Source organism: Ixodes scapularis, unplaced genomic scaffold (assembly GCF_016920785.2).
Source record: "Ixodes scapularis isolate PalLabHiFi unplaced genomic scaffold, ASM1692078v2 PGA_scaffold8__174_contigs__length_109621045, whole genome shotgun sequence".
Taxonomy (NCBI): domain Eukaryota; kingdom Metazoa; phylum Arthropoda; class Arachnida; order Ixodida; family Ixodidae; genus Ixodes; species Ixodes scapularis.
In genome coordinates, this window is record NW_024609883.1 from 93,557,251 (window position 1) to 93,574,078 (window position 16,828).

The 16,828-nt window shown below is 48.2% G+C and overlaps 1 protein-coding gene across 1 annotated transcript in view; it reads left to right on the forward strand.

The window, feature by feature from the left end:
- Window positions 1-16,828, forward strand: part of LOC120836317 — a 122,579-nt gene that overhangs the window by 69,933 nt on the left and 35,818 nt on the right. The window contains exon 3 of the mRNA XM_040215764.2: window positions 12,951-13,151. Coding sequence (XP_040071698.2) covers window positions 12,951-13,151 — 201 coding nt within the window. The remainder of the gene's footprint in view (window positions 1-12,950; window positions 13,152-16,828) is intronic.

Genomic DNA, 16,828 nt, shown 5'->3' on the forward strand with positions numbered 1-16,828 from the left:
CTTGCCACTCGCTCTAGATGGAACTCGGGCCCTTCCGGAATTCGGACGCCTCCGACATTGGGACTCCTCAAGGCCCTTTCACACGCTTGCGTTTGCTGACGACCTTGTGATCTCTTACGACGAGATAACATACACTGGCACGCTGGCGCCATCTATGAGGTGACCCTGCAACTGCATTTCACAAGGGTTTGCGGCATGCGCGAGATCAAATGTACTTACTGTATATGAGAACTGGTCGTTTATAACATTGTCAAAAGCTTTTGGAGCCAACCAAAAAAAATGATGGCTGGAAAGAAAAAAGAAAGACGTTTACAAATCCCTGTAATGCGAAATTAGAGCGCAGTTCTTGAGAATGAGGGAAGGGTACGGAGGGGACGGTATGCCCCTCCTCCTCCTCCGTATATCCTCTCCTCCTCTCCCTCTTTCTTTCATCTCCCTCATATCCTCCTCCTTTCGCCCTCCCCCTCCTCCGTACCCTTCCCTCCTCCCACGGTTTCCCCGCTAAATATGGCTGAAAAATTGACGCCACGTGACCTCCACACCAGTTCAGTTTCCCCGCTATATTTAACGGGCGAAATGACGTCACATGGCTTGCTGTCATGTCACCTGTGAACAAATTCAGTTTCTCCGCTAGATTTAGCGGGAAAATTCATGTCACGTAACCTCAAAACCATTTCAGTTCCCCGCTAAAAAAATAGCGGGGAATTGAATTGGTGTTGAGGTTACGTGACGTAAATTTTCCCGCTAAATTTAGCACGGTTACGCCGACGCCGAGAAACCCGGAAACGGGCGCCTAAGAGCTGCGCTCTACAAAGAATACGTATGCGGAAATGCCAAGTGTTCCACGGCTATTCGATAGATGGCGCCAGTGCGTTCTTTCATCGTAAGGGATCACAAGATGTTTTGAGGCGCGCGGTCGTAAGCGGTCGCAAATGTTTTTTTTTTGTTTTTTTTTTTATTTACAGAAAAAAAAAATAAACCAGCATCGCCGTGCGGCATTTTTTGCAGAGGGTGGGTTTCATACCAGCTTTTTTTTGGAACGCAAGTAGTACACACACGCACACGCACACGCACACGCGCGCACACACACACACGCACACATTCACACGCATGCACGCACACGCACGCACGGACGCACACATACACACGCACACGCACGCACACATACACACGCACGCACGCACGCACACACACATACACAGACACGCACACACACATACACACACAATTGTTCTGTGGAGCAAATATATAATTAAATAAAATGAAATAAAACATATTAACTCGGACACCTCTGAAACTGGGACACCTGATGTCGGACAGATCCGCTGAAAGCTGAAATATATAGCGAGCGTTCCAGGATGCTCGGACACTTGCTTAACTCGGACACTTCTGCAACGGAGGGGACATTCGGAACTCGCTCACGTTTGAAACCGACGAGACACTTCTGTAACCCGGACACTTGCCTGATTCGGACACGTCCCAGTGACAACACGATACAAAGGGTGATTAAAAACAAAGCTAACAAACAGGATAGCCGGTTAAAGATGCGCGTAATTTAAACGGGAGATGAAGGGACGACAAGTAAGAGACAAAAACACGTGTCGCGAGGCAGAATAAATACTGACAAGGGCGGATTTGAGGCCTTCGTCGGGAATGATGATTGAAGACAAAGTTAATAAACGGACGAGCTGATTAAGGTTACACCTAATTTAAACCGGATACGAGCGAACGATGAGAAAGGGACGACCACACACGTCTCATAATGTGGGTTCGTTGAGACGATTCAGACGCCAGCGTTTGCCTCCTTGTCTTTATTTCGTCTCCGGTTTAAATAAGAATAATTAAAAAAAAGAAGCAGATGAGGCTTCCTGTTGTCTGCTCGCTGCGTCTAACGGGAGATGGCGCCACACGTTGCATGCATCGCTTAGAGAGCTCGTATTACGGAGAGTTTCCAACCTCTCGATCGGGTCACGTGAGTTATGGGCCGCGTTTGCAGTGGGGCCCGCGAGGAAGTGCCGAAAGCGTTGTTCGTCTGCAAACGTGTCTGCCTTTCCGCCTGCAATCCTCCTTGCCACGCGAAGACGCAGCAGCGCATGCGCACTTGCGACCAATCTCCGCGGGAAGAGGCTTGCACAAGATACTCACTAAAAGTATTTAAGCTAAGTTACTGAGTACCGCGAAAAATAGTAACTGAGTAGAGTACTAAATACTCAAATTTGTAAAGTAATTGAGTAAAGTACAAAATACTTAAAAAAGTAACTAATTACTTTAAAGATACTTTGAAGTTACAATTTTCTCTGCAATTCATTGTCAAGCACAACCGAAGTCAGAAAAAATTCTTCCTCCCAGCTACCATGGAATCTCCTGGAAATCTCTTAGCGAGACTTTGGCTGCCACTGACGCTTCTAGGAGGTCCCAAATAACTACAAATGAAACAAGAAAACAAAAAAAAAAGCTTTTCTTTTATACCCCCGCTATGGCGAGGACATAGGCGAGGGCAGCGCGGGGCCCGTTCGCCTGCGGAGGGAGTTTCTACACAGAGGCTCGCCTCCGACGCTTCCCTTGTGTCCGATGTTCATTTCCGCTTCCCCCGTCAGTGCACTGGCGGTGCCGTGCAGTCGGGGAGTCCAGGCCAGGGGAGAGAGGGCGCCATCGTGGTGGGCGCCGGCGGTCATTCGTGCTACCGAAGACAATAGCGAGTTTTAGTAGACTGCGTTTCCCCCTCCGCTAAGCCCCTCCGCTACACGGAACTCTACAGCCAAGGCCATCGTGATTAGGTCAGGTCACCTGATTTTCTCCATTAGGGAGTTTTGGTAGACCGTGTTTCCCCCTCTGCTAAGCCCCTCGGCTACCCGGAACTCTACAGCCAAGGCCATCGGCACGCAGGCGCAGTGGCGGTTTCTACGTAGCGGAGGGTTAGCGGAGCGGGAAACACGGTCTACTAAAACTCGCTAATGCTGCGTACGCCGCGAGCAATGAGCCGCCAGATTGGAGCCGTGTAGTTGCGTCTTAAGAGTCTTGTGTGCGATGAGAGTCTAGTGAAACGAACGAGCGGTATGTGCGACTGCATGTGGATGCAAAGGCATTTCTGAAGCTGGAAGGCTTTCTTTTATATACTTTCACTCCATAACATAAAAAAAAAAAAAACTCCGGTTTACTGTCGACTCTTACGAGAAACTTGTAGAATCTCCGACACAAGTGCCCTCCCTCTGACTTGTAGCCTTGTACACATCTTAAGGCCCGTTCACACTCTTGCGACCGAGTACGACTGACAGAGACGAGATCTCTTACAACTTCTTAAATGTTTCTAGAATGAGGGAACACACTGACATTGTGGCGCCATCTATGCGGTGACCCTAGAACTGCATTTCACAAAAGCGAAGGTTTTGCGGGATTTCCGAGGTCAAATGGGCGTAATACCCATAGAAAGGCTCGTTTATAACATTGAAAACAGTTTTTCGAGCCAAAAAAAAAAAAAAAAAAAAAGGATATTGCACGAGAAATAAAAAAAAATATGCCGGACCGCCGAGTTTACACTGCTTCCCAATAGATGGCGCCAGTGTGTTCTCTGGTTTAAGAAGTTTTAAGGAACCCAGGTTTAAGAGGTCGCAAGCAGTCGCAAGAGTGTGAACGGGCCTTTATGCTTTCTCCCGCATTTTTTTCTGTTTTGGAATCTCTGTTGCTCTTGGGCTTGGCCACAAACAAATTGTAAGAAAATGTGCTCTGACGTTTTGCCCAGTTAGAAGACAACGACACACGTCCGCACGGCTTGAGGCTGCGACACCTGCTTCTCCGTGTCACCTCTTTCAGCGGAAGCACGGAAGTGCACTGTATTACCTGGCACGAAATGTATCTGCAATGGCAGGGCGCCTAGCCGAAATAACTGGAGTTCAGTATTTTCCAAGCTTCCCGCCTCTAAAGAAAACAACAAAAAAAAAAATAGAAAGTAACTTAAAAGTAACTTTAAAATGAGCACAAGTTACTAGAAAAAAATATTTAAGTACTAAATACTGAAGTTCGAAAGTATTTGCAAGATACGAAGTTACTCACAAAAGCATTTAAGATACAGTAACTTGAGTAGAGTATTTAAGTTACGTATAAGTCTGGGAGGGATGCTCCATTAAAATGCAAACGCACACCGTGTTTAGAGATGAACCCTCTCCACAATCGAGGCTCTCTACAGCTTCGCTAATTCGGTCGCCTGCGAACCCTCCCGCCGTTGACCCTGGCAAGCTTGTATAGGGTGTATTCACTGGCGGCCATAGCTGTGTGCGCGAATGCTGAGCGCGTGCTGATGGCGAGCTTCCACAGATATTGTCAAAGAAGCAAAGGAAAGAAGAAGAAGCCTGCTCCGAAGGCTGCATCTACTGCAGAAATCGAGACGTCAAGTGTGACGAATGTCATCTGATCTGGCACTGTCCGATTTTTAATGAAGAAAGGACGAAAGCCCTGAACACGCTAGAACAACAACACCGCCCTACGTGCTTCGAAGCCTGGTGTAAACCAGTGGGAGAAAAAGACATGCGTGTCGCGGTCCTGTCCAGTCTGCTCGGATTTCTGAGTGAGACCGGCTTGGACATTCATATCTAGGGGGTCTATACTCCAAGTGGCGGGACCACAGCTATACTATTACTTGTAAATTGCCAATGTCCTGCCTATCCATCCATTTTTAAACTTGCTCCAACAAATTGACTGGTGAAATTTTCACCTATCAATAAACGTCTTCAAGAACAACAACAGCTTCCACAGATCTTTTGCAACGCGCATTCCGCACCATCAAAAGTGCCGGTTTTAGCAGCCTATTAATGTGGACTCGTTCTGAGCATGCGCTCTAAACAGCACCCACAAATATGACGTCCAGTGGATACTCCCTATAGGTTTCATTCTGCGCAGAAAAAGAGCGATGCCTTCAATTTCCGTCAGCTAAAATACACCACCTTTATTCGCTGAAAGTGTCGACTTTACCGGCGCGTTTTGCAGCGTAAGATCTGCTGTATAGCCACCCTACATTATTGTTGCGATGGCGCTGTCAGTTTCGCTAAGAAAATGGATTCTTCGCGCTCTGAGGTTATGCCCGCCTGGCGCGACAGCTCAGAAAGCTTGCCACAACAGCTGGCAGGTGATCTGCCGTTGCGAAGCCATTTCAGGCAGCAACGTTTGAAGGAAAACAACACCAACAACGACAATGTGAAAGGAAACAGACAAGGTGCGATGGGCGAAGAGGCGGCGCAGCTGGTGTTTACGTTCGCGAGCAAACTGCGCGCTTCAAAACGCGAGCGACTAATTGAGCTCTTTCGTGCGCTTTGCGCTATCTAAAACGTAGAACATTGTCTGTATTTAGAAACGCATATACGAGGGTGATTAAAAGAAAATGATACACACTCCGGTTATCTTCAAACTTGTGTTAGCCGTACAATCTTATCAGCGATCTTTTTTTTTTTTTTTTGTAAGAGGTTTTTACTGCAGTCAGCGATGTGTAGGTTTCAACGTGTTAAAGTTAGCTCAGTTGGGGACTAAGGGGTAAAAAACGATGGCTTCCCCGCGTGTAACTTGCACAAGTGTGTGTGTGTGTGTGTGTGTGGGTGGGGGGGCAAGTCGTTGTGTCTCTTGTCTGAGGGTGTGTACGGTGCCGATATCTGTCGAAGATTTGGTGCGCGGTATGAAGGAAGTGGTTTGTCTCAAAGTTGTGCGTTTGAACGGATGCAGAAGTTCAAGGAAGGAGGCGCAAGTGTCAGGCCTACTACGACCGATGAGCGTTCACGCGAACTGTCAAATAGACGAGTGACAACAAACGATTTGACGAATCGTCGGAAAATCAGGCTTTGCCTATGCAATCATCCATGTCACGCTTGGGTTTGTAAGGGTTTTGATTAAAATAACGCCTACGGCCAGAGTGCGGGTAATTTTTAATCACCCTCATCTACAAAAACAACAACAACAACAAGAAGCTGGGTTTAGTTTCGGAACACCTTTAGTGCACGCGAGTCTGAATACTGAACACTAACCGGAAAAAGAAGTCGTATATTTCGCCCCCAATGTGGGAAGAAACGAAACCGATAGTAGTAGCACGGTCGCGCAATGCGGGTGGAATGGTGCCTTCACGTACACCCGTGAGCGATATGAAGGTGAACAGCCCTCTTCTTGTTTTTGACGCTCCTGCAAGTTTTGGAACAAGCTCTGGTTCCAGGAGAGGGCTAGAACGCAAAGTTTAGACCCCCAAGCCACGTATACATTTGAGACGTTGAGATTTAATATAGCTTTAGAGAGCCGTAAAATAGGCAAGAAGACAGGTAAGATGTTCACCTTCATATTGCCGGCGGGTGTACCTGCTAGGTGGAGGTGCGACGTGGTTCATTCTCGTACTCGTCGTGATTGGCGTCGTGCCAGCCACTGACGACTGCCACAAGTGATCAGTCGGCATGCGCGGTGGAAGTCTTTAAAAAGCATCCAACATTACGCGTAGCGACTGGATACTGCCAAAGCGGGATTTCGCATAACGCGTGAAATGTTGAAGAAGAACTCTTTGAAAGCAGACGACGTGGACATTTTGTCTGCGCTGTCGAATATGCGCCAGTCGGATAACTTCTTATTAGCAGACGCGACCGCCGTAGCTAGCGAATCTAACTGTTTACCCACGTAAGCCTTTTGCAAACACGATACACGAGATGCACCGTCTTCGGCCACCTATGACATTTTAGCTTCGTATACGTTAAGAACTCGATTTATGTGGTCCCTTAAAATGGCCGACAATCCCTTTGACTCAAGGCCTGCGCGTGACGTCACCTTTGGTGGCTCTCCGCCCCATGCGGCGTCGCCGCCTGCTTGCGTCACGCTCGTTGTGTGCCGCACCAAGACGCTCTGACGGCAATGTTGGCGCAAACTAGTATTGCGCTGCTTGGATTCACTACTGGTGACGTATGAGGGAGGGGAGGGGGGGCCTTCAGGCCGCTGTTGACGGAAGCCGCGTGCTATACGTGGTTCCCCTCCCAGTTTGTGCACAGACGCTTTAAAATATACACCCAAGATGGAATGTTTGCCTCCTTACTTTTGCCTTTTTCGCTTTTTGTTTTTTGTTTTGTTTTTGCACACGGGCACTTTAGTTAGTGAGAACTGGTACGCTTCGTGAGCAAGCTTTAACAACACGAGCGCGAGCGATTAATTTTATTGGCTCCGAGTTTTGCGCAACAGGTATATATTCCGGCACGAACTCGGAGCGGTGGAACAAAACTGGGTCCGTTCCGATTTTCATATGTTTTTTTCTTTATTTTTTTTTTTAATTTTTAATGAGCGTGTTTTCTCGTGGCCGGAAGTGTATCTGTTTCGCACGCACGCTCTCCGGAGCGCGGAAGCGTGTTGTTACGCGGGCGCTCGTCTTTCCCAAATGCCGCCTCTTGGGTAACGAACGGACCGTTGGTTAAAGGGGCCGTGCAACGATCATCGGCTAGGAATGTTTCGTACATTACACGGGCTTACTGGCACTATAGTGGGAATAACGCGACGCGGCTGAGCTCGACGCGTAATTTCGAGGACTAACGCGAACGGTTTTGACTTCGTCTCTCCTGCGCAAAACTTGATGAAGGAAGTGTTGAGGATCGCATCGTTGACGACACCTATTCGATATGCGATTCCCAGGATTTCGTCATCGAGCATCGCGACCCCCGCGGTGTCTATATTGAAATGCGACCTCCATTTGGGTATTGCTGATCAAAAACAGCGCGAACGAGACGAAGGACAAGAGGAGGACAACTCGCCCGAGCCTTCACCCTATACTGCAATCCATTTGGGGTGGTGCACCGATACCCCGGCGTGCATTCTGGTAGAGGCTTGTGCCATTGTGTTTTTTTTTTTTTTTTCGCGCAATTTCTGCGCAATGGCATACTGCCATTGCGCGCAAAAACAACAACAATAACATTAACGTATGTTTTATATGGTTTGAATGTCAGGGAGTCATTCTAAAAGGTATTTATTGAAAGTACAAACATCGTTGCATCGCTGTTCCGACGGGCCGAGTGAGCCTTGCCAATCATTTCGGTCTTCTGCGCATGGGAAAGGATGTGTGAAGGTGGGAGAGGAGGTTATGCTAAGCTCGCCTCCTCGCGGGGGGGGGGGGGGGGGGGCGGATGTAAATAGCTCGGGGTTGGCGATGGCGGACATGCTGCAGGAGCTGTGGCTGTAGTCGTGAATCCTTCGCGTGGTTGCTGGTAAAAAAAAAGAGAAAAGGAACGCTCCGCTGCTGTCCTGTGTGATTTAGAAGTCGGCTCCGATCAGACGCTGTCCAAGGGGCAGTGTTACCGGGAAATAATGAAAACGTGCTGCGTCTTCGGATGTGGTGGGCGCATTCATGACGGTGTGTCGCATTTTAAATTTCTGGGAGGATTGACGAATTCAGAGCTCTTTCTTGATTCTGTGGATGGTGGTGCACGTTCGTTCTTAGTTGGTGGAGTAATTTGTCTGGTTAATTCCGATAACGAACGAGACTCTAGTCCATTAAATAGGCGCGTGGTTCTCTGTACCTTGCACCCTTCCTAGAGGCACAAGTGGCTCCTAGCCGCACGAAACAGAGCAATAACAGGTCTGTGATGCCCTTTGATGTCCGGGGCCGCACGCGCGCTACACTGAAGGAAGCAGCGTGTTTTTATCCCTGTCTGTTAAGACAGTAAGCTTAGAAAAAAGTGGCTTGAGCAAATACAGAGGCCGAATTGAATTCCATCCGATTACCCCCGAGCAAGTGTTCGTCTGTTTAAATAACAGGGCATAGTAAAATAAGTTTCCATAAAATTTCGCCAAAAATAAAAACAATAATTACTTCTTGGTGTTAACCAGTCTATACGACACAACTTCCGCGATACGCTCGACGCCACACACGAAAGGAGGGAACTTGCGGATGCTAACCACCCTCGTTCTCGGTTGTTAGCAAAGAAACCTCGGCGCGTCGGCCACCTCGCCCGTGGGTCCTTTGGCTTCGCACCTTGATGCGCGTCTGCTAGTTAGACAAAAACACATCGTACCGCTCGAGTTATTTCGTCTGTCCTCTCTGAAAGGCGAAGTCGATCGGGCTCGTTCGTGAAGGTAAGACAGCTGTTGAATAGCAGACGACGTTACAAAGGAGCAGGCGACGCTCAGATAGTGGCTCTCGGCGCATAGCACACCCTGCTCGGCGGAGCACCTTGGAGCGAAAGCTCGCGCTGCAGATCCAAGGGATCCTGGGTTCCATCCCCACCCCTGCCCGTTTCGATCTGGATGAGCATCGTACCGGCGTGTGTTCCCGTATATCACTACTGCGTGGTGCACGTTAAAGACCCCAGGCTAGCGGTTGTACGGCACTGGCTAAATTGCTCATCTACAGACTACAGCTGGGAGACTTGTCGCCCGTTCAGGCAAAGCAAGTTCTAGTCCGTATAAAAGTACACACAAAACAACTTTGGCGTTTTGTTTTAAGCCGCATCGCACCACTAACACATCACACGAAGGACAGTGCAGACACTGTGGGAGGCGTTCCTTGTACGACTGTCCTGCCACACGGGGCATACAAAAACAGTCTGCAGACTGTTTCTAAAATGCTTCTAAGATAGGCCCGAAGGATGTGTCCGTGTCCGCAGCCGACAACGTGTCTTCTGTAGGATGTATAAGCTGGGTTATACTGTGACTTTAAGCGTCGCCTATATCTAGGGCCTCTATCGCATAATACGGCGTAACCTTCGAGGTGAGCCAGCCGTCGACATCATCGTTGCTGCAGAATGTGCCTTATTCAACCTCTTACGTGCGCTTAATTTGTTCTTTAATCGTTTATTCGCGGCCCTGGCGGAGAAACGCTTTTGTCGCGTCGTTTTCTGGGTCAGTCTTTTTGGAGCCGAACGCGCTCGGTTTCTGGCTTCAAGTGGAGCGGTGCGCCAACGACCGCGGAGAAAGTCCATTTATTGTTTGTCACGCCTTCTTTCTATTTTCTCTCCCCGCTTAGAACTCTTTCGCCCCCCTGGTGCGCAACCGAGGCAACAATGGCCGGTTTGTTAGATAGCCCCACTTTGTTCCGCTTTTTTTTTTTTTTTTCTCTCTTTACATATATAAAAAAAAAAAAAAATATTTTGCGTGAGTTCTAGATCGCCGCCCTTTGTGGAAACGTGGCGGCGTGCCCGCTGCCAGCGACAGTGTTGGGTGGCTTTGCCTTTCAACGGGCTTTCCTCGGGAAGGAATTATGGTTATTATTATTATTTGTAACATCCCACTTTCGTGTTCCAGTTTGGGGTAAGTGGTGGGGTAACGCGCCGCGGAGTCCTCGCTGCGATTACGCTCAGGCAGTCTCGTACGCGTTATTTGAAAGAGGAAATCGATTACTAAGTTAGATTACTCGGTATTGCTCGAGATGGAAAAGTAATCGAGCCTTATTTGGAACCATTCCTTTTCCGAGTAGTTCGGATTTTCCGTAACGACAGATTTTTTTGTGCCGGTTTGAAAACGGCCCTTTGATTGGATTCGATCTAATCACCGAATTATAAGCTAATCTTCTTGTTAATCCATTAATTCTGGCAAACCGTCCTGCTGTCGCTGACTCAAGTATTTCGAGGATTTCTAGGAGACTTGTACGAAGGGCGCAGTTATAGAAAGAGGTAACGAGTAATTTGAGTACTTCCTAAATTAACCTGATTACTCTTCGGATTACTTTCTAATAAACATCTGGTGATTACAGGAAAAGTTCAAAAACTAATCCAATGCGAGGAATTTCATTAGTTGCGTTGTGTATCGTGCAAATGTGTGCTCAGCCATTCCTCGAAAGGGAACGATATTAGAGAGTCGGAATCTTCGCTACGCGGAGCGCAAGTCCATCCGCTTCTTGCGCGGGGTTTCGGTCACGGAAGAACTTCGAGCTCTGGTTGGCTCCGATTGGAAGGATAGTGGGTAGACCTCAATGCTAGATGCCTCGAGGTCTACCCACACTCTAAAAAAAAAAAAAAAAGGGTATCACCTTACACCCTTTTGTCCCATATATTACACCCCAAAACTTCATTTCGACGTACAGCGCCATATAGTCCAACATATGGCCTCAAATTTTACGAGGGTCTTGATAACGGTGGGATATAACCTATTAAATTGCTAAAGTATTTATCAAAGACCAAAGAAAGAAAACACGGAGTTTTTGCAGTAGGGCTAAGAAACCTCCGATAATCTTTTTTTGTAGCCAACATAACGTACACTAGCTATCTTAATAAGTTGTACCACGCGGCTATCAAGCCCCTCGTAAAGTTTGGGGCCGCCTGTTAGATTATAGGGCGCTGTATGTCGAATTGAAGTTTTGGGGTGTATTAAATGGGACAAAGGGTGTAATAATACACCCTGTTTTTCTGAGAGTGCACTATTTTGTTTTTCAATTAGCCAATAAGAGCTCGGTGTTCTGATATGATTGCCACCCCTGTGCAAGAAGCAGACGAACTTACGCTCCGAATATACATATTGGCGATACTTATACCATCTGAAAGTGTGACGTCTCGAGTTTTCGAAACGCTGTCAGGGAAAGCGCCATGACGAAGCACTTTCGGCGCCGCGCTTGATCGGCTCTCCATCGGTTCGTTCCTAGCGCCGCGGCTACCCTTGGATTTGGAGCGAAACGAAGTATAACGGCATCATCATCATCATCACTAGCAGCGGCAGTAGAACGGCGGCATCGTGCTGTTTGAGGCCGTGTATTCGAGCCACGCTGCTTTCTTTCTTTTTCTTTTGTTTTTTTCTGCTCGGCCAATTTTGCGGCCGCCACTGAGAGACAAAAGGTCAGGCGGTTCGCTCATCCATCACCCAGAAATTACTCGCTCGTGCAAGTCCGTGCTCCGTGGACCGCAGCCATCGGTTGACCATGCGGCCGACGCAATAGCGCCGTTAGATCTTCGCGTTTTATTTATTTTTACTTTTCCTTCTTTTTTGGTGCTTTTTGTATAGTTGGCCTTGATCGTAACACTTTACGTAGGAGGACGTACAATAGATTTTTCGAAGATAGGAAAGAACAAGTGGAATAGAAAAAAAGGAAGCAGCAAACTGGGCCTTTGAAGCGGTTATTTCCTCCGAAACACACTGAAGAATTTACGTGTAACACCTTGACTTTCTTGTACACCACCGAGGTCTGTCGAAAAGAAATAAGTTGGGGCAAGTAAATAAAAAAAAATTATATAAAACGAACGAAATATCGCAAAAGCCGCAATAGTACTGGAAATAAAAACGGCATACTTTCGATTTTTGCAATTCATATATGGTTTGTTTGATATAAATTATATAAGACGCATATAACTCGCTAAACGATTTTGTGTGTTCTGATATATGTTTATTGGATACATTTGCGCGCACCTTTTTCACCCTAACTCTCCCTCTTTTTTCCCCCTCACTTTTACAGGATACTTACTACACGTGCAAAAGCGTTCTTAGGAAGGCAGTTCGTGTTTTGTTTCTACATCGAAATTGATTCGGGATATTGTACACTGCGTAGCAGTTAGCGTGAAGGCGACATCTGGGCGCGAGGGTGTGGACACGAGCACCATATTTCGACGCAAATGTGCGAATTGCACCCTCTCATACGGTCGAACCCTTCTAATCGGGCCGATACTTGCACCACCTAGCTAAATCTTTCAATTTCAACAATTATATATTCTAAAAAAAAAAAAAAAAACAGTACGGTTAAGTTTTTTTTAACAATGTATTTACAAATCCGGATGGATGGATGGATGAATACGGCTGAGCCCTTTGGATCGGGCGGTAGCTTACGCCACCTAGCCGAAATCCGGAATTCGACGCCATCCAGCGCCACCTCCCGGGCTTACCTGTCAACTATTGTTGCTGTAACTACTGGCTAGGTGGCGCAAGCCACCGCCCTATTGAGTAGGTTCGGTACTATGTACGCATCCATTCGTCCATCCGGGGCGTGACGTCAGGTACAGGATGTTGGTTGACCCCCGCCCGTTGGCTACTTGCAGGAGCTCCTGGACCTGGTGTCCGGCCTGCAGTCCGCCATGGCCGAGGAGCAGCGTCGCTTCGACGCCCTGGGCCTGCAGCTGCAGCGCTGGCCCCTCTCCCAGGCGGATTCCGACGAGCAGAGGGCGCTGTCGGCCGCCCTGTGCGCCTCGCAGCTCAAGCTGGCCAGGCTGTGCGCCCGCAACATGCGATGCTTCACCCAGGTAGGAATCATGCCCCCTCTACCCATACCCATACCAGAATTCAATGCAATTAAAAATTTTTTTAATACTTAGAGTACAAAATGGTTGCTAAGAGGGCAAGGGTAAAAGGCTGCAATAATGCAGCTTGTCAGCGCCCCTCACCCTTAGTTTAATGAGTTCGACGGGCAGAACGGGCAGAAAAAATGACAAAATATTTCAGCAGCAACTGCCAAGTTATATAGTATACAAAGAAATAATAGAAAGAAAAAGAAAACGAATTGGCTGAAAGTATTTTTTGTTTCTAAGCTCAACGAGAGCGCCTTGCTCGTCTAAAAAGTTCTATAGTGCGGGTGACGTGCACTGAAGCATCTGCTGCCCGTATTTTTTATTTTTTTTTCTAGGACGTAGCATTCCTTAGAATCCGGCGCTGCGCACTCCGTACGCAATATTTTCGTATGATTTCAATATTTTCGAATTAATGAAATACTTTCATTCATTCTATCAATCTATGTTTTCCTGTGCCCCAATCACCTGGCTTTATTTAGAAGGGGTGCACGTACGCAAGGTGACAGATAAATATGAATAAAAAGCACACTTCGGTAAATTACTCCAGAAGTGTAATTTAAATATAATTACAACTACTTTGCTCCATAAGTAGTTTATTACAATTACAATTACTAGGACAGGAGAAACTCATTACAATTACAAATTACTCAGAAAAATAGTTAAATTACCGTAATTGTATCAATACCCACATCTGCGAAAGAGTAACCATCGGTAATAATAATATTATTAATGTTGTTAGTGATCACGTTATTACAGTTTAATAATAATAATAATAATAATAATAATAATAATGTTTATTTTTCTGTTCCCCAAAACAAGCAGCAGGTCTTCATTTTGGTGCCCAAACAGGATTCATACAAAACAAAGAACTAGAGCAAAATACAGAAGCGGAAAGGTCATACTTACATAAATACACCCCGCTAAGGAGGTTACGCGAAGAGCATAACAAGTGTGAGACGGGGGAAATCAATAGAAGCGTCGTCCCTTGTCGGAAACTCATTGTGACGTCAGGGGGGAGGGTAAGTAAGCCTGGTTAGTATTCATGATCCGTCTCCCCCCCTTTCTAAGTTGAGAGTGCGGTGGGAGCTACACTCGCAGAAATAGGGGGTGCACTATTTACACCCCTTGTCTTATAGATAACACCCCAAAAACTATATACGACGTTCAGTCCACTGCCGTCGAACCGACAGTATCAACTGTCCCGCGCGGTTTGATAGTCGAGTGATACAGCTCATTGAGATAGCTAATGCACGAATTAAAAACTACAGGAAAACATTGTAGGTTTTGTTGACCCTGCTCCAAAACCTCAGTGTTTTTCTTTTTGGTAGTCTTTGATACGTAAGTCATAGAAGTCATATCACGCGGCTGCCAAGCCGCTCGTCAAAGATAATACCGCCAGTGCGACGTCAGTGGACTGAACGTCGAAATGTAGTTTTGGGGTTTGGGGGTCTCGGAACAAGGGGTGTAAGTACTGCACTCACTGTTTTGTGAGAGTGTATGCGCTCCCCGGACCAACGAACCGCCTCCCTGATTACCCGATCCCGCTCTCTGCGCGTGGGTATATGGGCGGGATCTATTATCTACGTGCTTCGTAATTGATTCTTCTTCATTCTTATCGGCAAATGCTGCCATCGGATTGGCTGCCGAGTGATAATGGGATGCTCGAGACTCAGCAGGCAGTTTAAGCTGTCAGTTAATATTGTCACGAATGACAATGGATGAGGCGGCGAATAATTGGGGAAACTAAATGTTTTAATGGGGCGAACTTGTGCCCAAAACAAAATAGAAGGTTAGCGTCGCAGGCGTCGATGTCGGCGAAACAGCGGGATCTAGCGCTGGGGCAATACTGACTGCGGCTCGCCACGCGGAGTCCCTTATGTAGACCATAGCCTCCTATACACTGACAAAACCTGGCAGATCGCCACGAGAAGCGGCCGCCGAAATAATGAAGGTGGAGCGGCAGAGAACGGATGAGAGGAGAGCCACGTGACTGGCGCCCCGCTGCGGCGAGACGCCGGAACACACTTCTCCCGGGCGAACAAAGGTGTTTCGGGTCCTCGCCGCTGCAAAATCTGTGCGCTGACGTCCAGGTTCCCCGAGGAATGGCTCTTTGATGCTCTGTGCTACCAGACCCTCGCGCTCCAAATCTGCCACCGGGCACTCTATGGCTCTGTCGTCGAAGCGCCAGGCTTTGGGAGTATAGAGGAGGCTATGTGTAGACGCGTGGGCTCCAGGAACAATCGGCGTTGAAAGTTCGGCGCGTAGAACATTCTAACCTCGAGTTGTCGAATCTACCAGAGGACGACATTACAGAAACAAGAAAAAGGTGTATCGGCGGCCAGGCATCGAACCTCGGCTTTTCGCGTGGGAGGCAAGCACGATAACTCTAAGGCCACGGACACGTTGCCTACTTAGCCAGCTGCGCGCGCGGCAACATAGCATACTTTTTCTTGGTAACTTATAAGTAGGATGCGAGCATTCAGAGGGTAGGTATTTTCAAGGTCGTATTCCGCGTTCTATTTGCTTTTAACGGCAATTTTCGATCCTTCGGACACGTGCATTGTCCGACGCGGAGAGTAGCGGCCGAATGGTTCCGCCAGATTATACAACGAAATTCAGCGGCGCCCGACGACGTGCCTTTGGGAGGGGGAGGATGTCGGTGGGAAGTTATCGGGCCCAACGCGCTACACATCGGCGAACAAAGCGAATCGCATCCATGAAAGGGCCGGGCGAGCATTGCGATTCCGCGCGGAGGGATGCATAGCCGCATGTGGCCAGGGCAGCGGCAGATGACCCATTTACTCGGCGCTCGTTCCAGTCGACCGCCCGCTTGGCCCATGCCCCCTCCTCCCCCCCTCGCGTTCTGGCACGCGCCGAACAACAAGACGTAACTGTGCCGACGCGCACCGCTGACCGCCCGCACCCGTCGCACGGAACACACGGGTCTGTCTCCAAGTTCCCCGGACATCCGCATCTATATGGTCACATTGTTCCGGACGTCCGTGAGTCAACGCATTTTGCTGACGTCACGTCGTGCTGTCGCCACATACTTTACTATAAGGAATATTCACTGGGCGCCATATTTGTGGTTGCTGTCTAGAGCGCATGCTCAGAACGAGCCCCCATTAATAAACTGCTAAAACCTGCCATTTTTACGGTGTGGAATGCACGTTGCAAAAGAACCCTGGAAGCTAGCCATCAGCACGCGCTCAGCAGTCGCGCACACAGCTATGGCCGCCAGTGAATACTTCCTATACATGGTATTCACTGGACTCCATGTGACTGCTCGCAGCGCATGCTCGGGGGGAGTTCTTATTTACGGTTTCCCCCAGGATACAATCTTAATGGTGCTCAATGTTCGTGTTGGAAGCGCTGCGGAAGCTTGCCGTCAGCCCGTGTTCAGCAGCAGCGAGCTCAGCATGGCCGTCAGTGAACACCGCCTGTAGCCGGTGACAAGGCTCCTCCCACAAAGCCTTCCACTCTGCTGGAGTCACCCCTCGCCTCCTCTCCACCTTTTTCTCTGTTAAAGTGGAGAGAGTGGAGGGCTTTGGTGGGAGGAGCACGCGGCCCGTTCTCACACTTGCCTTTGCTTAGGATCGAGCTCTAGCGATCTCTTACGAGGATGAGGCACA